At 36.1% G+C, this 26,383-nt stretch overlaps 1 protein-coding gene across 3 annotated transcripts in view; it reads right to left on the bottom strand.

Moving 5' to 3' along the window:
- The window catches only part of PHIP (pleckstrin homology domain interacting protein), a 128,018-nt gene extending 107,531 nt beyond the window's left edge, over nt 1-20,487 (bottom strand). For 2 of the 3 annotated variants that reach the window (XM_032650798.1, XM_032650799.1), the window contains exons 1-6: nt 20,230-20,487; nt 20,056-20,114; nt 19,877-19,906; nt 19,628-19,687; nt 5,847-5,997; nt 5,651-5,749 (exon numbers count right to left, since the gene is read on the bottom strand). In XM_032650798.1, coding sequence (XP_032506689.1) covers nt 5,651-5,749; nt 5,847-5,997; nt 19,628-19,687; nt 19,877-19,906; nt 20,056-20,114; nt 20,230-20,269 — 439 coding nt within the window. In that variant the 5' untranslated portion in view covers nt 20,270-20,487. The remainder of the gene's footprint in view (nt 1-5,650; nt 5,750-5,846; nt 5,998-19,627; nt 19,688-19,876; nt 19,907-20,055; nt 20,115-20,229) is intronic. The other variant, XM_032650800.1, reaches the window with a different exon arrangement.
- Between the last annotated feature and the right edge of the window lie 5,896 nt (nt 20,488-26,383).

Raw genomic sequence — 26,383 nt, 5'->3', positions numbered from 1 at the left:
GAGGTTAAAAAAAAAGGCATTAAATTTGTACAATAAGATATTTTGAGAGAGACCACATTCACAAAACTCATTACATTATAGGTGACCACTGAACAACATGGATTCACTTATATTAGGATTTTTTCAATAAATACTTACTATAGTATTACGTAATTGCAGGGGATGGAGATGCCAGAGCCCCTAACCCCTGCACTGTTCAAGGGTCAACTGTATATTGTTGTAACTGTTCTATTTTATCATTAGTTATTGTTGCTAATCTCTTACTGTGCCTAATTTATAAATTAAACTTTATCAGGTATGTATGTATAGGAAAAAAACATAGTATATATAGGGATCGGTACTATCTGAGGTTTCATGTAACCACTGGAGGGTTTAGAACATATCCACCATGGATAAAGGGGAACTACTGTATAGGCTTTTTAGCATTAATTGGATGTTTGTGTAGTAAAGCTGTTTTTCAAGGCAAAGCTGTTTCCTTACACGCATACATTTTTAAGAAGCAGGTTCCCTAATACTCCTTATTTCCACTCACCAAGACTGCAACCGTGCTGCAGAAGCAACAAGTAAAATAACAAACATATGGAAGTACCTAGGCAAAACAACATAAAAGATGAAAACTGGAAAATCTAGAGAGAAAAAGTTTACTTCGTTAACATGGTAAACCTAAGAAAAGTGCAAACAAGGCAATTAGCAAATGACTGCTTTAATTTAATACAATCTTTTCCACAAGATAAACATGCATTAAATGAATCTCCACATTTAACTTTAAAAACAGACTTAATGTATCTAGGTATCTCCTTTCCTATTTTCTCCCCCCACCATGTCACTTACTATCGAAGTAGGGTTATCACAGGCAAATAAATACAGAATAAACTAAATCTGAAAACAGGCATAATTTGGGTAAGGAAGTAAGAAAGGACAGTACCAGAGATCTGTTAGTACCTTTGAAAATAAACGTGGCCATGCCAAGTACACATTCACAAATCTTCCATAGAAAATTGAAACTAGTGATAACAACGGACTAGTAGTATCTTTTGGTTTTCTTGCTTTCGAAAACATTATTAAAGGAGGTTGTAAAGGGCTGGAAAGGAGCCAACCACTTTGGTTCTCCTGCCCTGAGACTGAATTCCAGTTCAATTTTCACAATTTACATCAAATAACAGGAGGTACAAAGTAGTCAGGATTTATAAACAGGTAACAAAATACAACAGGATAAGAAAGCACTGAGATAAACTCAAGAGTTGGTTTTGAAATTATACAGGTATGGGGTTTAATATTCCAAGTGTAATGAATTGATAACCCAGTTCACTAATAAACCTTGATTTCCTAAAAATCAGTGTCTGGGGGTTTTGCTTACCTCAAAGCTATCCTTGGACCAAGTCTCTCTTCTTCCAACCACCTATATTCTGTTTTTTACCCCCTACCACTTCTGAACTTTTCTTGTCCCACTGCAGTTCACCAATTACATCAATTACCTATGGCCTCTTTATTTAATACTAATGCTGAGGAGTTGGGTGTACACAGAGCACTAAAACGTAATTTCCAATCTCCAGAACCTAACAGTATAGTAGGAAAAAAAAGGCAAATAAATAGCCATGACTATGTGATAAAAGCTACAGTAGAGATTTGTATAAGCACTTAATCCTACCTGGTTACATTTAGGTTTTAAAGGATGAACAGATAAATGTTCATAGAATGAGGGACATTGCAGAGAGAAAGGGATCAAGACAAATGGCTGATTTTAAGAACTGCCCAATAGTTATACAAAGCTATAGCACAAAGTATAGGTGAGGAAAAGGTGGGAAAAGGTCAGTTTTGTGAGCCACATTACAGAGTTCAGACTATTCAGTCACTGGGGAAAAGGAGGCATGACATGATCACATTTGCATTTCAGAAAGTTCAGAGCAGTGGTTCTCAACTGGAGGCAATTTCACCCCAGGGTCATTTGGGAATGTGTGGAGACATTTTTGCTTGTCAAGATTTCAGGAAAGGAATTGCTACTAGCATTTAATGGATACAGGCAGGGATGCTGATAAACATCCTACAATGCACAAGACAGCCGATTACAAAAAAGAATTATGTGGCCCAAAATGTAAACAGCGCTGAGGTGAAGAAACCCTGGTTTAGAGCTAAGTCCTAGGGTAGAGGAACAAGACTGGAGGCAGTAGATCAGGTAACCTGTAAGTTCTAGGAAAGCAGAGCCCATGTTCTTCTTTATCCTGCAACTTCAGATCTAACCCAGTATCAGATATAATGTAGGGACTCAATATTTACTTGCTAAGTGAATGAATGATGTAGCGCTCCAAGCAAAAAGTACCAAGGCCCAACATGTGGCTATGGCAATGGTAATGGAAAACAGATTCAAAAGACTGGAACAGAATATATAGGCCTTAAAGGAAAAAAAATCTGAGAAAGGAAAATCCAATTTACCATCACCCTGAACTTAAATGATCTTCTGAGTTACAGCAAAAAGTTCAATTTAAAAAACTGAGCAAACCCTAAGTGCAGTATGGTATTCTGGACTGGATCCTGGAACAAGAAAAGGTAATTAGCGGAAAAATGTGGTGAGATATGAATAAGGTCTGGCGTTTAGTTAATAATAACGTACCAATGTTGGTGGAGCAGTTTTAAGAAATACCAGGTAATATAGGTCTATAACATTAGGGAAAACTGTAGAAGGGGTATACAGGAGCTCTTTGTGCAACGCTTCAGCAACTAATTTCTTATTTCAAAATTAGAAGTTTGTTAAACAAAAAAACAAGACCCTATTTCCCAAATGTATCAAAACTTAAATATCTGAATCTACATTAAACATTTCAACCCATATTTTATGAAAAACTACAAAGCTAAGGTTTTTTTCTTATTTACATTGATCCTTGGTAATACTACATTGGCCAAGGAAAGAGCAAGGAAAATTTTTAGAGGTAGCCAGACAGAAAATGGCAGAGCAATCAACAAAATAAAATACGAACGTTCATATTAAAAAAAAAAAAAAATCTTCTGACTCATACTCTGTGATAACTTGAAACGATACACTGTATCACTATGCAGGCAAACTATTCTGCCAAAAAGCCTACTGAATTTTTCTTTCCATTACCATCTAGTCAAACTTTTATAGCAATGACAGGACATCCAAGATTGTCACCAAGGTGAACTGACGAGACACAACACTAAACTATGACTATTAATAAGTAGAGTCGTTTTGATTAGTCCATCTTCTCTTTAGAGATGTCAAAAACTATGTTTGAGTATAAAACAAGAAAGCAGGTAAAACTGGCATTCTAGTACAGGTGTTTTTTTAAATATAAAGAGCACTTTCCTGAAAATTTGAATGGGAAGAAAATTTATCATAAACTTTAAAAATGAAATAAAACTCTTTCAGAAAGGTACAATTACCTGCCTGGTAATTAATTCTATTACCTCAATATATTACCTCAATATACCAGTTGTGTCACTCTGATGTGACACAAAACTCAAGATATTTTTGCCATATTTACGTCCCCTGTATCCATGTCAGCAATATTTACTGATCTGACCATAAATGACCTGGTCTAAAATTTTTTATCTGACTTTATAAATATTTGGTATCTTTTTCCAAAAAGTGACTAATACCAACTTTCTTGAGTAGCCAAGTGTTACTACTAGCTAACTGAGAATAAGGCATAGCATAATGGGAGTCACTGTGGCTTCACGACTCACTAAATGTGTAACCTTGGTCAAGTCACCAAACCTTTTCATGCCTCAATTTCCTTCTCTGTAAAGTAAGAATATTTCCTACCTACAGACCATTTAAGGTTTTAAAAAAAATAAATGGAAAATGGTTAGAGTAGTGACTAGAACAGAGTAATTACTCACATAGCAAATGTTAAGAGGGAAGTTATTTACTATCAACCATTTTTGCACTTTCATTGCCTACCACAGGGCTGCTTGACAATGTGTTGAAAGAACAACGTAACATATTCCCCTTATTATATGCATTTTTTCAAAAAGAGGATAAACTTTTCCCTAGAGGGGAAGCTCCTATTAAATTTACCTTCCCCTTCTTTCAAGAAAACTGTTCAACCTCCTAGCATAATGTTCCAAGTGAAAATAAACTCTAGTGTCTCAAATCCTTTGTTGTTTTAATAGTTGTTCGTTATAGTAAGACTATACAGAAATCATTATTTAACCAGGACAATTGTATGTTGAAAAAAAAAAACATCATCCATGATTACCCACCATACAAACATAGCATACCTTTGGAAAACAGGTTAGAGAAAACTATCCAGAATGCATCAGAGAAAAAGATGTAAATCGTAAAAGAGAGGGTAAGGGAGAAGAAAAAGTGGGAAGGTCTAGCATCTGTTTAACTGGAGTCCCAGAGGAGAGAACAGAGAATGAAGCAGACATGATATTTTAAAAGACAATGGCTGACAATTTTCCAATGCCAACAAAAGACATTACAGATTCTAGAAGCCTAATAAATCTCAAGCCTGATAAATAGAAAAAACTGACACTAAGACACAGCACAGTCAAACTGCAGAAAACCAACGAGAGACAGAAAATCTTAAAAGCAGCCAGAGAAAAAGAGATCATCTTCCCAGCAACAGTTAGATTTAAACCCAAATATATCAATAATTGCAATATGAAGGACAAAATGTCCCAGATGAAACACAAAATCTGTCATATTGTATTTTTAAAAAACAACTTCTACGCTATTTTTTAAGATATGGAAAATAAAAGGATACAAAAGGGTTGAAAATAAAACAACAGAAAAAGATATTCTATATAAACGTTAAATGAAAGTTATACAAAACTGTAATACTGATGAATTATAAAACAGTAATACTGACTGTAATTATCCCAAAAAGGAAGAAATAAGTATAATTTGGATAGGTGGAAGAAAGAGGGAGAATAACATTTCTGGCTAGGCAGGAGGGTAGGGATAGGAGAGGAGGCTATGATTAAAACACGAAGGTCTCTGAAAGTCAGAAGTATAGACTTGGTGGTAGAGGAACTGCAACACCATTAAAATAGCATAAGCTACCTCATATACCACCTTGAGCAGAAGAGTGACATATTAAATAAGATTAAAATTACAGTGTTATGCAGTATGACCTGAAAGGGAGAGAGGGAGAAGACACCGGAAGCAATACTAGTTTGAAGGATGCTATAGTAATTCGGGAAAGACAAGGGCCTTTTCATAGTAGAGGTAAAAGGGATGAATCTAGAGGCCATTTCAAGAGGAAGACCTATCTGCATCAGTTTTCCTCCTTTGAAATTTTAAAGCCAAAAAAAAAAAACATGACTACTCATAAAAATAACAAAACTATTTTTGTTTTCCATCAGTACAACTAATCTGTATTATGGTAACAGTTGCCCATTAAATCAGCCTAATGATATACATCTTAATAAACAATTTTTTGTAAAAATACCAATGAGCTAATTAGCTTAGATAGGTACAATACATACAATCCATAATTACACATTATTATGACTTCTTCACTATAGATTACTAACATAAGAAAAAAATTCTGAGAGCTTTTTCCTCTTTGAACGCTAACGTACATAATATGAAATTCTCTGACTTCGCAGCAAGTAAAAACATTTTTATTTTCAAAAGCTCTTTACCGAGAGGATATCAACTTGGTAATGAACTCAAACAACTCACCAATGCTGGGTGGGCTACCATAGTTAATTGGTGACTCTGGTGGTCTTCCACAATGCAATGCCGCCAGAGCAGATCCTTTCCACACAACATGCTTGCAGCCTATTAAACATATACATTTTTAATGGATACAAAGATAAGACACAAAGACGAAAAGTGAGGAAAAAAACATCTAAATTCTAATAGAAATTTTTCATACTTTTATTTGTGCGTAGCAAGGACTGTCTTCCAGCTCCTAATAAAGTTTGTACTCCAGGAACACTTTGTGGAATTTCTTGCTCAAGAAGAGGTCCTAGTCGATGACATATTTGCAGCAAGTGATCAGGTGCTAAATGTCTATAATACTTCACCTATTATGTGAAAGACATATAAAATATTTGCTAAATAAAGTGATACAATTCTTTACAGTAAATAAACTTTAAAAAATATGGTAATTTTTTCTGGCTAGTCAACATTTCATTTTACTTGGGGGAAAAGTTCACATTTATTCTGTGAAACCACTTGACTCACAGAATAAAACAGCTACCCAACCATGATTTGCCCCACTGAGGAGGAAAAATGCTAAAGAATTAATGTAACCTAAATACATTAAGTTATAAATTAACAGATGCTAGTCAGAGCAAATACTGAACAATGAAAAAACCTACAGCATTATAACCTAAAATGGTATGTTTCAGCTTAACAATTTTCAAAAACTTCAAACAGCAAAAAAATCACCTAACTACAAATATAATAAACGTTTTGTATTTTCGACATTATTTTTTAAAATCTCCAGAATAGTTCAGGATTAAAGAAACTTGATAGTTCATGTTCTCATTATAAAATCTAAAAGCACTTACATGATTTCTATGCTGAATTTTATAATTTATTTATACCAAAAACCTCACAGAGAGAAAGGCCAAATTCCAACTGTTAAATGAAACAAGTTTTGACTATAAATCTACCGACTACAAAGTTTGAGCACTTTTTGGAACAACTTCAAAGTACTGCTTAATTTATGCTAACATTCAAAACCAAGATATAAAATGCTATATTTTTATTATCCATCCTGGAAGTCTTTAGTAAATAGACAATATTTGCATAATAATGTAAAGAGAATTAAATTAGAAAAAAAAAGTACACTATTTTTTCACTTATATTTAGGTTATCAAGTTACAAAAAATTTCTCAGTGTAGTACCGAAATATTCCAGTTCAGCCGTTTTCAAAGTGTGTTCTGTGGACCCCTAGGGATTTTTCAGGTAAAAATTATGAATAGGGACTTCCCTGGCAGTCCAGTGGTTAAGATTCCGCACTTCCACTGCAGGGGACATGGGTTCAACCCCTGGTCGGGGGCACTAAGATCCTGCATGCCACGCGGTGCAGCCAAAAAATTTTTTTTTAAATTATGAATAATATGAAGACGTTATTTGCTTTTTCACTCTCATTTTCTCATGAGTGTACTGTGAGTTTTAAAGGGGCCACATGACGTGTGATGTTCCAACAGACTGAATGTAGATGTGGATGTAAGAATCTGCCTTCTGTTAAACCAGACGCTAAACATCCCCAAAAGTGTAAAACAATACCACTCTTCTCACAAATTTGGTTTGTTTAGGAACATAATTATGTTATAAAAAAATTTTACTTATATGGAATGAGTTTATTATATTTAAATGAATAAAAATATTTTAAAATTTGTTTTAATTTTTAAATGTTAAATATGAATAGATTAGAATCCACATAAACAAAGGGACTGCAATAATTTTTACTAATGTGAAGAGGTGCTGAGGTGAAGAAGTTTGAGAATTGCTACTCAAATTCACTTAGATTCTTTTTTAAAAAATAACTGGAAGCTTGTACCTTTTGCCTCCCTTTACACATTTCGTCCACTCCCATGGATGAAGGGAGTTAAAAGGTACAAAACTTCCCAGTTATAAAACATTCAAGCCACCATGAAGAGCACGGTGATTATAGGTAATAATACTGTATTACACAATTGAAAGTTGCTAAGAGAGAAGATCTTAAAAGTTGTCATGACGAGAAAAAAATGCTTGAAGTATATATGGTGACAGACATTAACTAAAGTGGTGGTGATCATTTCACAATATATACAAATATCAAATCATTATGTTGTGTACCTGAAACTAAAATAATGTTGTATGTCAATTTCACCTCAATTAAAAATAAATAAATAAATAACAAGGAAAGTCTGAGAAAATTTCATAGCCAAGAATAGCCTAAAAAAGACACGACAACTTAAAAGAAAAGTCCACTTAGTAATGGCAATTTTAGTATGAATTCTTTATGGTAAGACAGATTTGGGGGGAAGTGAGGGATTAAATCATTCCATCTTGCAGTATCTGTTATACTCTAACTGCAAAAAACTGTGAATGATATTTTTTTAAAAATTAGCTGATATTCATTCTTCTAAGCTCAAGCCAATTAAGAGGAACCTACCTTACTTTTTATCATAATATACTGTCACAGAGACAATATGTAGCCATATTGCCACACTTCGAAAGGATAATTTAAAATAATAAAGAGTCTCGCACATAGCAGATGGTCAATAATTATTGGTAGAATGAATACTTCTGGAAAAGAAGTTCTAATACAAATTATACATACTACGTCTCTTTGGAGAACGCTTCTCTTTGGAGAAGCTTTGGAGAGTCACAAAAGCACAATGACATTAAAGGCTCTGAAAAATCTTGATATATCTTTTCAATTTTGTTTATTTCACAAACTCCTTTAGTTATAGAATCCTTTTCCCCTAATATTATCATCTCGAATCAAAACATACTTTTTCAAACACTAGTATGATTAAACAGAAAAAGCATTCAGAAGAAAATACAGCAGAATATAAAATTTTACAATTGTATTTATACTTTAACCTTCCCTAAAATAATTAAAAATTTAAAGTAAAAGTCTACAATATTTATAGGGTCCCTTCGACTTTCAAACTTGTACATGATAATTATTCTAATGTGACTTTTAAAAATTGACTGGAATTCTTTTTAAAGTGTTTAACAAGAAAGTTCATTACTTGTTAACTTTAGTTTCGTGATGATCCTGTTTTAGGGTCTTCCTGCAAAATACAATTCAGGTAGTGAACCTGAAAATCTTCACTGCAGAACTGTGTCTTTTTAATAAAATATTATGAATCCACTTTTTCCAACTAAATCTTTCCTTGATTATCTAGTATATTTCAATTGTTCAAAATCAACTTTCATTTTAAAGTTAGGAGAGAGAATTTTATGCTTTCTGGCTTTGAGACCTTGTGCAAACTGACCCTTCTGCTAGAAATTTTTACCCTGCAGCTCCACACTTCACTCTCCTTCATGTCAGTCTATGCCTCACTGTCTTCCATGACCTGCCGCTGCCTCTTCTTTGCGGACAGAATTCTATCTTTGTGTTTCCACAGCACATTAAACTCCTTCCCAAACATTCCTTTACCGCACTCCCCGGAACTCTGTAGTACTTATCATACCATATTAAGTGTTCTTAATATATTTTGATACCTAGACCTCAGGAGGAATCTAATGATAGCTATGATGCCCTCCCCCCCCCAAAACACATATAGGCTCTACCACTATCTTGCCCTGTTTTGGGGTTCATAAGACCCTGCACTATACTAAAATTGCCAATTTACTTTATCCATGTCCTACCTAAGAACACACGGGATTAGAACTTGTTTACCTGTCTACCCAGTACCTAACATAGTACTTACAGGTAAGTGCTTAATTATTAGATAAATGAATATATGAAAATATGCAGAAAAAAACTGACTTCTCTATCTAGCCATTAAAGGGTGAGGTTCTTTAAGGTCTGAGATCCAAGAGCCCAGTTCCAGACCCTCTCTTATTCTCACTCTACACTCTCCCTGAACAATCTTTATGCAAAGCTTCCCAAATTTGTATCTATAGCCTGGGCTTGCACATCAGATTTTCTTAAAAGACTCCCCTCCTTGGCGTCCCAAAGCCTCCTCAACTCAACATACCCAGAAGTAAACTCAAGATGCTCATGCCAACCCCCCACCACCAAAAAAGTTCCCTACGGTGGTGACTGGCAACACCATCTAACCAACCTAAAATCAAGAAGTCACGTTTTTCACACTGTTCATTCCTCCCTCCCACCTCATTCCAAATACCCAAGCAGTCACCAACTCCAATTGAATTTTTCCTTCCTAGCCTTAAACCCATCTACCCGTTTCTATCTCCATAATAACAATCCAAGTTCAAATCATCTTTGCTATAAACTCCCATCTTTCCCACATCCACTCATGCCTTCTACAACCTCATTCAAATCTATACTCTATATTGCAATTAGAACGCTCTTTCCAAAACAGAGATCTGGTCAGGTCACCTCTACCTAAAGCACTCCAGAGGCTTTCCTTGCTCTCTGGAGATCCAAATCCTTAACATGGTCTACAAGCCCTGAAGTACATGTACAGTCCATTACTATTTCTCTGCCTCATCTGGCACATTCCCAGCCCTACACTCTCCAGACCCCACTTCTTTCCACATTTAGACACACTGGCTTTCTTTCAGGTTCTTTACCTGCACTCTCTCCTGTCAGGCTTTTCCATGTGGTATATACTCTCAGCATTTCCCCACGTCCCCTTGCCCAGATAACTCTTCTATTTGCTTCAGATCTTCCCTTCAATGAACTTCCTTTGTTTTCCTTCACCCTTTTCAGTTTAGGTACATTATCTTAGGTGAACAGTCTTCTGGTGACTTTTCCTTAACTCATGTACCAGTTCGTGATTATACCTTTAACAATGTAATGATTTAATGTTTTTCTTCTCCACTTTACCGTAAACTACATGAGAACAGGGACCATCAGCTTTCATTCCTAGATGCATCATATATATACACACATCCCCAATACATATTTTAAAAAATGAATAAAAATTATTTTTTGGTACTATCTTTTTCTCAACATTATTCTTCATGAATATTAATCCATGTATTTATGGTCAATATTTAAAATGTAAAAACAAAAACAAATTTTAAAAAATTAAAATAGCTCATTTATGGCTATACATATGTGATTTTTAATTTTCAAATTATTAAGAACCCTGTATCTTTAATATTAACTTAAGCTTTTTAGTCTGAATGAACTTTTAATTTACTAGGAAATAATTAAAAGGTAAAGTCAAAACAATATTGTAATAAAATCCCTTATCCAAAAATGTCTATATCTGGATTTTCAGTAATTGTCCATACACTATTATTAAGGAAAAACAAAACAAAACTTGACATTCTCAATTCTAATATACCCATTACTTTTCAGGACCAGAGCTGCTTTCAAGCTCTTAAAGATATTCAACACAAAAAAGTATGACCAAATGGTAAAGTGTGATGAATATTAATAATACTAACATAGCTAACACATACTGGCTGCACACTAAATGCTAGGCCTTGGGGTAATTGTTGTTTTACATGAAAAAGCTGAGTTAATGATTTTAATATCCGTAAGAGGTATGTTCTATTATTATTCCCATTAATAAAGAAATGATGACACAAAAAGATAAAAGAACCCTCCCAAGGTCACACACATTTAGTGGATGGCAGAGATGAGACAAGCCAAGGCAATCTAACTCCAGAGCCACAATCATACAGCCCGTCTCCTACCTCCCCTCCAAAGTACCTACTGCCTCAAATATATGTATATAAAAATGTGTAAGCAAGCTATAAATTAGACATTTTGAATAGTTTTCAACATATGCATTAAAGTAAGCCAGAAAGAAATGTTTTAAAAGTTGACCTTTTCATGTTGAAAAAAACCCTTCTAGACCTAAACAGAGAAAAAAAACTTGGATATCTTTTTAAGGACCTTTTAAAAGTGAGCTTAGATCAATATATTCATTCCAACTACTTGATTTACCTGTGAGACCTAGAAATGCCAGTCCTTCCTCTAGGATGTAATTAAGAAGTCCTAATGAAAATAAGATCCACCTAATGTTTGGCACCAAAACGATCTGATTTGACCAGGCTCTTTACTTTACCTCTAGGTCCCAAACACCTGACTGGTTCTAAAACAGTTTTTCAGATCTCCCACATCTGTTTTCTCACAATTTTTTTCAGATTTGATAGGCTAGTTGCTTCTGCTTCCTGCTATGGTTCTGAGCTCTTTCTAAAAGGTCAGCTTCATAGAATATAGTCCTTATTTTTAGGTCTATTCTAGCATATAAACAAAATCATGAATTTTTTAAAACCCTATTCACTGTTTAATCACTCTATAAGGCCTATTACTAAAATCCAGTCCCTAAAATTCTCAAAACTTCTAAACTTACAATTTATAAATCTGTTACCATTATTACAAAGTGCAGGTTAAATTATATCTACACTTTTTAAAACAAGTTTACATTTTCTGAGCTTTTTAAAACTGTAATAGTTTTTCCACATAGAAAAAAAATATGGAATACTTACTCCGTGCCAAGTATGCTCAAAATTTAAGGTTAAGTATTTTCCTCATTTCACAGGTAAAGAAAACTGAGGCCCAAAGGTTAAGGTCACACATTTAGAAAGTAGGAGAAACAGTAATCAAACCGAGGTCTTCTGATTCCGAGTTTAGTGTTATTTCTATATCCGAGTTTAGTGTTATTTCTATAACACTATAGTTTCCTTCTCTAAACTTTAGTTTCCCCCACACTGTCAAACAGGCTCTATGGTTACCAAACTTAAATAAAACCCATGTAACCATTTTTCAAGCCAAATCTTCTAAGCTGGGTAACAATTCTTAGGACTCTTACAAGCTTATGACTTATTTGTACTTAGAGTATAATAAAATTAATATAGAATCTTACTAAGTCTCAAAATTAATCTTGGTGGTCTATTTACTCTTAATAACTATGAATAAACATGCTCAAAAGACTGTGTCTTATATTCAGAATTTGGTCAACCACCTAAGAATTCATTTAGATAATAATTCAGTTAGAATTATCAATGCAATTACCAATACATATTTGTCAAATAAATAAAATGCAATATTGCTCTTCCAAATTTTATTCATTACAATTTGACTATATTTGTTTAAAAAAAAACCCCAAAACTCTATCCAGAATTAAGGTTTCCACAAACCACAAAGTAAAGATGCTCTATAAAAAATAATTTAAAACACAACAAAATGACAAAGTTTAACTTTATAAAATAACATTTTGAAGTTTTGTTTTTAAATCAAGTCAAATTTGCTAAGCAAAATCTGTGCAATAAGAAATCTTTAAAACATTATTTACTTAATAAAGTATAATTTAAAACTTAAACCTATGATTCTGTTGAAAAAGTTATTGTCCATTGATTTTAAGATTAAAAATTCTTAAACTGTTTATTCTTAAAGTGCCAATATAAATAATCTTAAGAGAACAATCAGTTTCATTTTTAGCAATGTTTCCGTTTCAAACACCGTACTCAAAATAACTAACATCACACAAATAACGGCAGTGTAAAGTTGTTTCAGAAAATGCATATGTCTCCAAGTTGACTAGAATTTAGTACTTCCACACCCCAAAACTAAACCAGAATCAAGTGACACAAGTAAAGGTAAGTATTTTTTGCATTTATACTATATAACCTCTGCCAAGACAGGCTATGTGCCTGTTCTTTACCCAGACAGAGACCAAACGGGTCATGCTACTCTGACCACAGCCATCTGGAGCCCAGAATAAACGGATTCCTTATGTGCTTCCTTTGCAGCAGGCTGCTATCACCCATGTTGCCATGAATAACTTAAGCCTTATACTACAAATCTCACTCCTCTTACAATTTAAATGAGTTTTAACTAAAGCAGAAACTGCATTACACCAATGTTGCTACCCCAATTTTCCTAATATCAAAAACTTCTCATCCAACCATCCTTTTCATTATCTGTGATCCCTGAGCTTAAATAAGGCCGCTTTTGTGTATATGCATATACGTGTGTACATGTGTGTGAGGCAAATAACTAAAGGTGGACCAGCTTCACATCTAATGTCTCCCTGCTCCGTAGTGACCAAAGGTTCTCAAACTTTTGTATTTCACTGCTCAATACCACAATTTTTTATTTTTAGTACCCTGAATTCTCAAATGCCATAATGAAAAAAAAATTGTCATTTTCCCTAACCTGTTATAAAATGCTTACCCTCCTCTATATTCCATATACTCAACAACGTATTTATTAATTCCAAAATAATTTGTTTTCACAAATTACTCACATGTCAACAACAGAGGTTCTCACAAACAAGACAGAAACTTTACACATTTAAAACTTCCAGAATTTTCAACTTGGTTCCTATTATATAATAGTCTTTATCACTTTTAAGTACAATTACAAAAGCAACTGAAGTATTCTAAACAAATTTGCTGTTAAAAGCTTTTCCTCTAATACACTCATTTTAATGCTTGACTTTCTTTCCTGAAAGGGAAGTACATTAAAATACGAAATTATTCTAAATGTATATACTTAGTACTCTGTTAACTAATGGCCACTTTGCTTAGTACTAGGGATATTTTTCTATGAATTCTAAAACTTCTATGTGGAAACTACTAGTAAGAATGAAATTCACCTACCTGGTATTGTCCAAAATAAGTTGGGTAAAATACAATTCTACCTGCTATAATTCTGTAGTGATACGACAGATAACCACAAAATTGAGGAAAAAGAAGAATGGCTGCAAGAGGTGAGAAAAGTTTCTAGACAAAAGAAACAAAAAACTTGTCTATCTAACAAAGAAATTCTGTATGGACTAAAAGACTGACATTCATAGGATTTATTTAACCAAATACTCACTTAAGAATAAATTCAAAACGGTCCTTTTAAAATTCTGCTTAAAACAGAAATACCTTTAAGCCACATTACAAAACAAAGTATCTCCTCCTATTTCCAAAAATACAAACTATTGTGATGATTTTAAATTACACAAATCTCTGTACAGAAGGAACCAGATACAACAGCCAAGCTCCCTTCACATATTCCTAAGTGCCATCTGATCATTACCAAAAGAAAGAGCTTCATATATCCTCTAATCAATTCTGCATATTTCAACCACCCAAACATTTCTTAACGTTAACTGTTCCACAAATACAGTCATAGTCAGAATCACTATACAGACCAACAAAATTTTTCTAGAAATCTACCCACAATGTTTTAAAAATGATTTATTTTTGATATTTACTATACTTTTTTCTTTGTATCTTAGGCTTAATTATTTTGTTCTTGAATCTACAAAGTAACTATAATACTAGTACCTTCTAAAGTTTTAAGCAGCCGGTTTTATATGGCAACTACTATATTCAGAAAGTTATGCATACTTGTTTCTGAAATAAAAATGTTTTTTCTTAAATTTTTATACAATGTTAGAAAGCTATAGTAGGAACAACCTTTCTACTACTACTAAAGTTCTGATAATAGCAAACACAAACCCTTACATAGTATTTGATTTGTACCAGTCAGTTTTTACTCTCATAATCTTACAAAGTAGGAGCTATTATTAACCCATTGTACAGATTGGGAAACAGACTCCAACAGTACTTTTCTGCCTCATAACAATCATAAAACACCACTGTGCAGTTTGGGAGGGGATAATCCAACTCCCCTTTTATATTCATGCCACTTTACAATTATTCAGGAGTATTAAGAATTTAACAGGTATTTATTTTAAAATTTTTGTAAATGCCTCAAACTCTTTAAAATAATGGTATAAGTATCAATAGAATAATTGCATGTATAAGAAAGGATGAAGATTTGCCTACTTCAGCCCTTCAATATGTACTATTCCCTTCACGCCTAACATTTTTTCTTCATTATAATGATTATGAGACACGAAAACCGTGTTATGGAGACTACCAAGCGAAACGTACTATTTCACTGATACTCTATTAAAAAAGGAAATGATAAGTCTACTACACGTTTAATTCATTATATGCCACCCCCCTCCAAAATTGATACTGGTTAAATTTTGACAGTACTATGTTATCTTTAATGGGAATGGGAATCCCTGATTCAAAAACATTTAATATGTTATCTTTTTTTTTCTAAAACTGGTCTCATAGGTTTTATACCTTAACTTTCACATTAATAAGCATACTCTAAATAAACACTTAAGAAAATCCTATTTATGGTTCCTATTCATCTCTGAATTTAAGACGGCCAATAATTTATGAAAACCAGTTCTTAAACCATGGTGAAAACATATTAATTACAAAGAGGTAGTCTACAAAGTGGTTGTGTCTCAAAAATCTTCATCTTTTCAAGGAGAAATGATTCTACAAACTAAGAACAGCACTACAAAAAGCATTTATACAATTTACTAAAATGCATGATTTGTCTAAGTCTACTTTTCTGTATTTTAGATAATGAAACTCCAAAATGAAAAAGTTGAGCTCTTAGAAACAATGCATTGCGACTTCTAGTCAAAAATCAGATTTCAATTCGCTTATCTGACAAGAAAGAGATAACAGGGGCCCAGAGAAATTCCTGACTTGCCAGAGGTTAACCTGCAGGCTAACTGTAGGCAGGGCTAAGATCACAACCCGCAGTCTCCTGATTCCCAATCCTTTCCCTTGAATACAAAGATTTCTAATAAAGTGGAATCATTTTTTAAAAAGCAAATACCACTACAAAAAAATAATAATTATTATATCATAACAGATTAGCAAAACAAGAACACAGTTTTGGAAAATAATGCCTCGTAGGCAAGAAATGTAATCAGAGTCCCAAATCTGGCAAAAAACGCTTATAAATTCCGCCTCAAGATCTCATAAATATGCAACTTAAATTATGTCGCCACTACTGAAGGTGACAACTAGAGAGCGAAACTTAATAAACCAACTAATTTCACTATTCAAACTAAGAAATAAATAAATGACAAAGCTTTCTCTTTGTCCAAAAATTAGTTGTTTTCTTATTCTGTAAAGTTGCCTCCTTACGCTTGACTCCTTTTAAAAAAATAAGAATTCTAATGAAAGCTTAAAAAATGCCCTTTTACTTTAAAAGCAACCTCATACTTTTTAAAAATAGAAAATCTGATTAAACATATACCACTGAGCCAAAAAAAATTTTTAAACCCTTTAACTTCCTATCAAATTCCATCCACTTTTAAAAATGTTTTAAGTCTTTAGACAGCAATAACCATAATCCTGTTTAACAATACCTTTACCAATGACACTTAAAAAAAATAATAATATGTTTATTTCAACTCTGTAAACTTTTAAACTGCTCTTAAAACTCCACTTTCTGCTTGGTCAAAACTCAACCACTGTGATTTTATCTGCAGCCTGACTGCAGATGCTGATCTATGCTCGTTTTAAGCTCACAAATACAAATATTATACCCCATCCTAAATAGCTGTAATTTGAGGTTCTCTAGAAATTTCAATTTGACATACAAATTCTCCCATTTAAAACCATTTAAAATATTACCCAATTTATCGGTTAACGTAAGCAACAAAATTTCCAGGTAGAGGTAAACACTACTGAAACTACAAACAATAATTATTACTTTGGCTTCACTCACCAAAATAATCTTCAAACCAACGTTATGTAAATTAAATTTAATAGGACACAAAATTTTTTTTCAGTCTCAGGAATAAATTAAGACAACAGAGAATGATGTACAAGAGACTTTGCGTGTGCTCACCTAGCTCACCATAAAATTTCAAAACCCTACTATTAAACAAAAACGTACTTAAATACCTAGTGTTCTAAAATATCTTTAGGCCTAACTAAATGTCAAACAAAGTCAAACAAAATTAAACCAAATACCACACACCTCGATATATAGTTCGATGGGTATGAAAGTACCTCAAATGGTGCCTTGGATCCAGCTGATACAGAGTGAGTAATATGCTGAACGAACGAAATGAGAAAATGAGCCAGAGAACCCTGAAGTCTACTGAGAATTCTTAACTATCTCATGAGCGTGCCAACATGACTGCTCTGGTAAAAAGGTCTGAAAACACTCTAAGCAAGAAAAAACACTTCCATACAAAATAGGTGGATTTTGATAAATAACACACTGATAAAGACACTGCTTAGGGTATCCTAAGTCAAGTCTGATAAAGAGACTAGGAATATAAACTCATTTTACTAATGTTTGAGAGGTAAGAAACTCGCTCAAAAAAAGCTGAAAAACACGGGTAACCCTGTTTTTATTGGAAAACAAAATGATATTCCTACAAGGACTAGACATTCTCATAATTTGGCCAGATACCATTGGCTGCTTCATTTAAAAAACATAAAAATAGCGTTACCAATAGTCTCCATATTAAAAAGAACACAGCAACCTTCAGTGACTTGGGGTTTGTGGGGTTTTATAAAACGCAAAGATGGGTGTGGTTAAAAGAGAGGCAAAGATGAGTTCTGTCTGTCCAGTTCTTAAAAATGGAATATTATAATCTTTATGATAATTCTTTAAATAACAAGAAATACATGGAAATCCACTTAAGATTTTGTCAAGTATTTACAAACCTAAAAATTAAACACTGCTGTTACTGAATCTTAGAGTTTGCTTCAAACTCCATTCATTTTAGCCAAGTACTGAATAAGACTAGTTGAAATCACTACGTACTTGAAAAACTAACAGTATGGAAATGAATGCGCTGTTAACTCTCTATTCATTTAACTAAACCTAAGTACGCTTGCTTATTTCAATAGCTGTGAGCACTTACCAACAACCTATACTAAATCATAACACATTTAGACACAAAAGTTAGATGTTCTATATGCAAATGAAACAGGAGCCATCAAAAATCATGTCATGCCTTCCTCAATCTCGCTGAAGGCGTTCAAAGCTAGCTGAAACTTCCTGATCCTTTCAGAAGCCCTCTTGAAGTAACATTATAACTATCTTAAAACATCAGCTGCAAACATGTCTCCGAAAAATCAATGCACTGCATAAATTTCAAAGGCTCGATGTGCCCCAGTGACTGCTTTAACACACACATCACACACACACGCATACAACCTAAATCAGAAGAGGAGGAGAAATTACGCGGAAAGCAGAACTCCCGAATACAAATACCCCACTGTTCCATTCACAATACACAAGGGGGTCAGGACCACTTTTAGAAATCAATTTTCAGAAATGACTAAAATATTCAATTCGGAAACCCACAAAATTAAGAGAGGTATTTTTCAAGCGACTAACAAAATACATCCCACTGTAAAACTGAAAAACTTTTACTTGCCAATCGCCACTCCACAGTAAGTGTACGTGTAAAAAAGTCAACACTCTTCAGGGGCCTCCAATAGCAGCTTTTAATTTAACGAGGGGCCTAACGCGAAAATTAGCAAAATGAAAAAAAGCCTGTTAAACTTCTGGCTTTAGGGTGTTACACGCTTTACACTTCTGCGAAAAAAGCTTCCGTAGATGCAAGATGCGCCCGCTGGCCAACGACCATCAGCCGGCCGAACCCCTCCGACGGAAAAAAAAAAAAAACACACACACACAAAAAACCTAGCTCTGAAGGTAAAGGAAAGCCACAGAAACGGAAGAGGAAAAAAAATAACGTCTTGCCACGGTTCCGCAGCGGCTGAATAGGCGGCTTGTGAAATGCTAATGCCACTTCGGAGCAGTTAGTCACCAGCTATTGTGTGCGGCAGGAGAAAGCCGAGCCGAGCGCGCGTGCAGAGCGAGCAGGCGAGCGAGCGCGCCCTCCTTCCTCGCGCCGCCGCCGCCGCCGCCACCGCCGCCGCCGCCTCGCGCGCGCCCCCGCGCCCGCACGGACGCGCGCGCCGGCCCCTCCTCCTCCGGCCTTGCACTGCACAACACTCATGACGTATCTTTATTTCTAGCACATTAACAAAATATCACAAATAAATTGTCTGCAGCCCCTGCGGCCCCGGGGTGCGGGTCTCCCCGGCCACTGCCCCCCGCAACCCCCGCGCCGGCCTCCCAACCCTCCCCGTGGCCTTCGGAGCTTTCAGGTTCTGGGGCCAAGTTTTTGTCTCTGTAAAAAAATTGCGGGAAATTCAATTTTTATTCGACTCGGGGAAAAGTTTCTTTGCTCCGCGACGTGAATGTCTCACCAGATTCTGGTAGGTCCTGGGATGCTCCTTCCCGGTCCAGTCGGTGCGCCGGGGCAGCAGCTGCGGGGAGAGGACGCCCCGTGAGCCCGGCCCCCGGCCCCGGCCCGCCCGCGCCCCTCCCCCGCCCTCCCTGCGCCCCGCCTGGGACCCCGAGCCCCGCGCCCCGCGCCCCGGCGGCGGCGGCGGCGGCGCAGCGGCCCAGGGGCGGCCGCGCGGCGGCGGGACGCGGCGGGCCGCCGCCGCCCTTACCTCCTTCTCGGCCACCTCACGGATCAGCACCTGCAACAACAAAGCGGGGAGAGCTGAGCCCCGCGCCCCGGGCCGCGGCCCCGCCGCCGCCGCCAACGCCGCCGCCGCCGCCGCCGCCGCCCTCCCCCACGCCCGCGAGCGGCGAGCGCCGGCCCGGCCCGCGCCGCGCGCCGCCGTACCTGAGCCGCCTGCTGACAGGGTCCATCTTCCAGGAACCGGGCGATGAGGAAGTAGAGCTCTGCGCGGGAGAGAGGGACAGAGAGACACACAGGCTGAGCGGCCGGGCGGCGGGGGGCGGGGGACCGCGGGCGGAATCGCCCGGTGCCAGCGGCCCCGGCAGCCCCCCGACTTACCCGATCGCAGCTCCGAGAGGCCTTTCCTCTCACAAGACATGTTTATGGGTCACTTCGGGGCCGCCGGCGGGACACCCCGCCGCCGAGTGGAAGCGGGGATGGTGCCGCCGCCTGCCCTATAGCTGTCACTGTGTGTTCACGAGCCGAGCCTCGGCTCCACCATTCAAGCAACGGCGGCGGAGGCGGAGGAGGAGGAGGAGGAAACAACAACTCTCAGGCAGCGGCTACAGGCGCCGCCGCCGCCTCCGCCGCGGATCCCTCCGCCGCAGAAAGGAGTCCGCCGCCTTCGCGGCCCCGGGCTCGGCCTGTCCTCGGCCCGCGCCCGCGCCCCCACCCCCGCCCCCGGCGCAGAAAAAGGAGTGCCTCCGACCCCGCGGCCCCGGCGCCCCCGCAGCCGGCGCGGCGAGACCCCCGCCCGCGGCTCCCCGACCGAAGGTGCGATTTATTTATTTATTTCCAGTCGAAGATGTCGGAGCCGGAGCCGCCGGTTGGCTGGAAGGCGCTTTCTCTGTGGAGGCCGACCTCGGGAGGGAGGGGGCCAGGGACGGCTCCGCGGAGGGATCTGACGCACACGGAGCCGCAGCACAGGCTCTATTCAGCGGCGCTGGCTGGGGCTGAGATGGAAGTTAGTTTCTATGTAGCAGAAATAGGAAACAAATGAAGCAAAACTGCCCAAAGAGGGGAAATGCCCCGAGGATGGGTCTCACTCTCACGCGCGCGCACAGACACACACGCAGACAGCACTCTCACGCTGGGCAAACTCGGGATCGCGCTACCCTGCCCGAGTTGAATGATAGTGTTTGGTTTCTCTCTTGCCATGTGCATGTGTATAAATGCTGCGGATTGGCATCTGTGTAAGTCTTGTCCTGCGTTATTTCTGCAGCCTATGCAAAGTGTTGTGTAATTTATTGGAGTGCTGTATATTGCAATAGAGGTTCAGGCGCTTTTTGTTGAGCACTTGCGTTTGCAAGCCCGTTATTTGCTGAAGCCACCTCTTCGTGTCTTTTATTACTGCCATTGCCTTAAGCGTACATTTTAAAAATGTTTTTCATTGTTATATGGGCAAAGCGAACTCCTGATCTGTACTTCAGATACTCTTTTTCCTCATTACAAAAAGGCTAGTAATAGCTAATTAGGGATTTGGGATTAAAGAACCTTAAAGCTTTTCTAAGTGTTTACAAGAAGGAATAATGTAAACCTGAGCGAAAGGAAAGAACGTTAATATTTATCTCTAACTGATCTAGAGGTAATATACTGACAGATCAATAACGTACCGAAGGATAACGAAAGAGTATAGTACGCTTTTAGCCAAGGTGATTGGTGATTAAATAATTTAAATTATCTGTGTATATTGCAGTTGACTTCGTCATGCTAATTAATGGCTTCTAATTTGAGGTGTAAACCATTCCTGTTTACAGTTGATCACGGGAAGACTTCTTGGAGACTGACGAAAAGAGAAAAAAATTAATCTTTCATAAATTAGTATGTAATTACCGGTTTTATATGCTAAATCATACATCTGTCTTTTGCTGATGAGGATAAGGGCCTTGTTTTTTAAAAAACGAATATGGGTGAAATTAATGGAAACAATGGAAAAAGCCGTTTGTTAGGAAACAAGGACACCAAGTGATATTTATCTCCAGAGGATTTAAGCACTTTTCAAAAAGACTTGAGAGTTGATTTTTTTTTTTTAAGGATTGCATTTTAAAGGGAACTAGGATAGTCGTTCTTTTGTTAACATTTAACAAAAGAGTCTCCTTAAAAAATTTAGATAATAAACTGCATTTTATGGACCTGGTCTAAAAAGGTTATTTATGGGGAAAGGACCAACAAGCTGCATTGTGGTTTTCTAGATTGCTTCCTCAACCCTTGTACCCTCCTAGCTCCTTACATTCCTAGTGGGAAATACTTGCTGCAACTGCCTTGGGCTGCACTGCAAGACTGCACCGGTGTGATGCCTTGTACTGAAACAGCCAGAAATCACCGTACATGTGAGAAAGAGGAAAAAAACACCTAAACCTATTTGGAGTAATAGGATGTAAAAATTGCCTTTTATAACAATCTTAACCAAATTTTTTAAAAAAGGGAAGTTACCATGACTTGTCCTATTGCTGTAGGGTTATCAGAGTCATTGTTATTTATTGAAATGGCTATCCTTCAAGTACTAAAAATATTTGCATTTTTAAAGACATTAGTTCTATTGTAACTATGATAGGTAGAGTAGCTTGCTTCTAGATGGTTAGGTTTGAAAAGATGGACATTTAATATGCCTTTTTGCAATTCTGTTTATTTCCGTGACACATGCTTTCTATTTTATCTTAACTTTTAAAAAAGTATCATATTCTTCAAATAATTGTGATTTTTTTACATTACGATGTTCTTCAAATAAACAGATTTTTTAGGAACTAAACATTATAGTTAGAATTTTGTGATTTTTAAAATGTTTGCATTAGTCTGATTCTTACTAATAGATGTTTATCCTTGCTAAGGAAAAGAAACCAAATCATGACATGGAATATAATATTACTCTGGGTAAAGTTTTCTATATATATCTTGTGAGTAGTATGGAAATATGGAAAGCTAGTATGAATATCTCATGTATGCTTTTCATTTAGAAGCTTTTCCTAAGTATGCTACCAGTACTTAGCTCCTAAAAAAATTTTAAGGAAAAATTTCCTTCTAAGTTTTCTGAATATGATGTTCCTGTCATTTTGACTAACCTTTGACAATGTTTATAGTTTCTTTTTCAAAGACCTAATTTGAAGATAGTTGGGAGCCTGCCTTTGAACTAATTTATAGAAATTAGTTATAAGAAAATATAAGTTACCTGCTAAAAATTAAAACTTCTTTTCAGCCAAATAAATTATTTGTTTTTAACAATAGATGTTAATTTGAATTCTACTTAGTTCTTCAAATGTGACAAATACTCCTTTATAACATTTTAATTTCTTTAAACATAAAACATTTCTGGAATCTGACATCATCAGTTAACCATAGGGTTTATTATGTCATGTATTGTGCATGTGTACACAAAAAGTCAGCACATATCAAATAGGAAGAAAATCTTACTTTGAAGTCCTAAATTTTAGTTCCCAGGGCAGTGGCATTCTCAGCTAACTTTTGCATATAAGGATAGTTCAAATTTCATCTATATCCATTTCTATTTGTTTATTTTAACTTTTTCATGGACTTCAAAAATAAAATGTCAATTTTAAAAGATTTTCACACCTTTTTTTTTTTTATAAGAAGGCTAAAAAAATAGTAAAAGTTTGGAAAGCCAACAACTACTGTTTTTATATAATACAGTGTCTAGGAGATTACAAACTTCGTGAAATGTAAAAGCTCCTGGGAAATTCATTGCTTCACTTGGCAACACATGAAACAAGATAAACATTTAACAGAAAGTCTGTCTTGATTGTGATAAGTTACTATTCTAATGAAATAATCAAATGCTACCATTCAAGTTCTTTCTGGAACAAGATGGGATAGTTTATAAGTAAAAAGATTCAACCACATTTATGAAATTTAGTTTGCTCCCACTAGTATGGTGAACTCAAAAAAACTTTACAATTACAGCTTTTAAGATTATATATTAAATCTTTTGTGTGTGTGATATTATGCTTTTTTTTTAATAGCAAAAGCTTTGTCCTATAAAGTGTAGAAATGGAAAAATAGAAAACACTCTTCTTCAAAAACCACATTCTTTTTCGATCCTCATCTGCCCTAACAACAAAATACAATTGTCAAAAGAGTGTTGTTTTACACACCACTTTCCTCCTTCTGGATTGCTCCCCAATATTGGTTTTGTCCATGTTGGTCTGACTTTCTCCCTCTCAACACACATATTCTTCTTCCTTCACAAAGCTTGAATATATACCAGATTTGAACCATGTAAGTAGATATACTATTTGGCTGCTACATAAAGAATAGAGAGAACCAACTTCAGTAGGCCAACTCATTATTTAACACTTTGTATGGTCTCCCTTATATCTCACTGAGAAACCTTTTAATCTGTAACAAAGATTAGCTGGTTATCAACAATCATATAATCCCTTACTTATTTAAATGTTATTAGTAATTTACCACTCAACTTTTTTTCCTCCAAATTAAATTATTCTAGTAGCTTAGATTTTTAAATGTCTTAGTTTGCATGATAAGGAGAAATACATATCTTCGTTGAAAAAAAAAACATGTATATAGACACACACACACACACACACATCACTTCATGAGTTCACAGTATGGCTACAAAGATTAAAGGAGAAAAACAATTTTAGAACGCATTCCCCCAAGATTTGGAGCAACACGGTGGATGAAGTAGAAAGAGCTGTTCCGGATGGCAGGAAACTTAAAGGAGAAGTCTGTAGGCATGTTCTATTATATGATGATGTCTAATGGATTGAGAGTGGGCTTTATCGAACAGGGAACAGTGGAAGAAGTGAAGGTAGACTCAGGAGAAGGGATGCAGAGACTTGAAAAGTTGCTAGTGGTGGTGTATTAAATAAAGCATATATGATCAATGTGATTCTAAGATGGAATTTGAGGACAGAAAGTGTAGCCACTTGCATTCATATGTACCTGAATTCATAAACTTTGAGAACCGCCAAGAAGAAAAATTATTTTATTCATGGAAAGGGAGAGGTTTGTCTGTCGAGTTAGTGAGGAACTTCTACATAATCAGAATCAAGGACACCAAAGCAGACACCGTTGGTGAAGAAAGAGAATGGTTGTTTAAAAGAATAAGATCTGACCACCAGAGTGCCCACAAGGCTGCCTTGAGATTCAAATATGAGAATAAGACGTACAAAAAGTAAGATCCAACTCAAAATTGAGAATGAAGCCAATTTAGATTTAAGCTGACTTTGTAATCAAAAATGGTGTTTCCATTTTCTAAATTCCTATAGAAAGGCATGTCTCGTTATACCACCTTATTTGTAAATTGCCTTCATTTATTTATATATATATATATATATATATATATATATATATATATATATATACGTATACGTATATACACACATACTTGGCAAAGATCCCCTTGACTCATGCATCTGTTGCTTCATTTCCTTCAATGGATATAATCATACCTATTGGTTGAAATGGTGATTAGCTAACTAGCCCAAAGAATGAGTTCTGTTACACATTTATAAAATTTAAAATAATATTGATACCAAGTAGATCTTTCAAATGAGATGTGTGTGTTAAAAATTTAAGAGAAAAAAGAGAACCTTTGAATATGATTTTGAGATTACACCTACAAATTCCATTGCATTCAAAGTTTTCATGCTTACATTTGAACACGTGCAAATAAAGGTGCATATTAAGTGGTTATAGTGGAATTTTTCATGCTTATCCAAACTTCCAACTGACAGTGATTTATAGAAAAACTAATATAGCCTTTAAATGGAATCTCCTGGTAAGAACATATGTATTATTTCCTCTCAACAGTTATTAGAAGTGTTGTCACTGAATATCATTAAGAAAGATCTTTCTTAAGAATATTGAGTAAGTGGTATCATATGAGAACGAAGAAATATGTTGCCTTTTTGTCTTACCATCCTCACCTCTCTGGTTTGCACATGTTACACTTTATACTTGTTTTGTCATTCATTGTCTTGGGGTTTGGGGTAAGTGTATGTATAAGAGTTTCACCTTTCCCTGCTTCCTCACCTTTTCAGTTTTTTCAGCGTCTCTATAAAATTCTCCTTCTCTTCCATCATTGAAACTTTCGTTCTAATGGTAAACCAAATATAGGAATTAAGATATATAATTAATTTGGATATATCCTAAAAGCTCTAAAAATATGAAGATGAATCTATTCTTCGTTTCTTATAGTTGAAACTGTTGCACACTAAAATCTTCCACCTCTCTTATTTTCAGCCTCCTGGTTATTTTACAAAAGACTAGAGAAACAATTTACACACCTGGTGTGAAAAGGAGGGAAGAAAAAGCCTTCCTTTACTTTTTCGTAAGGAAAGAAACGAAATGCCAAGCAGTAAGCATTTTCTGTTTGTGAAGTATATGTACAATTTTGTGTTACAAAATTTTTCCTATTTCAGTATTTTTTGCCAAAGTCAAGGTAAGTGTGGCCTCTTTAGACATTAGATTTTCTGAGTTCGAGGAATTACTAATTTTTTTAGAAGTTATTTTTGAA

Source organism: Phocoena sinus, chromosome 12 (assembly GCF_008692025.1).
Source record: "Phocoena sinus isolate mPhoSin1 chromosome 12, mPhoSin1.pri, whole genome shotgun sequence".
Lineage (NCBI taxonomy): Eukaryota > Metazoa > Chordata > Mammalia > Artiodactyla > Phocoenidae > Phocoena > Phocoena sinus.
Note: the sequence above shows the minus strand (reverse complement) of the source record. Positions and strands in the feature narration are given on the sequence as shown.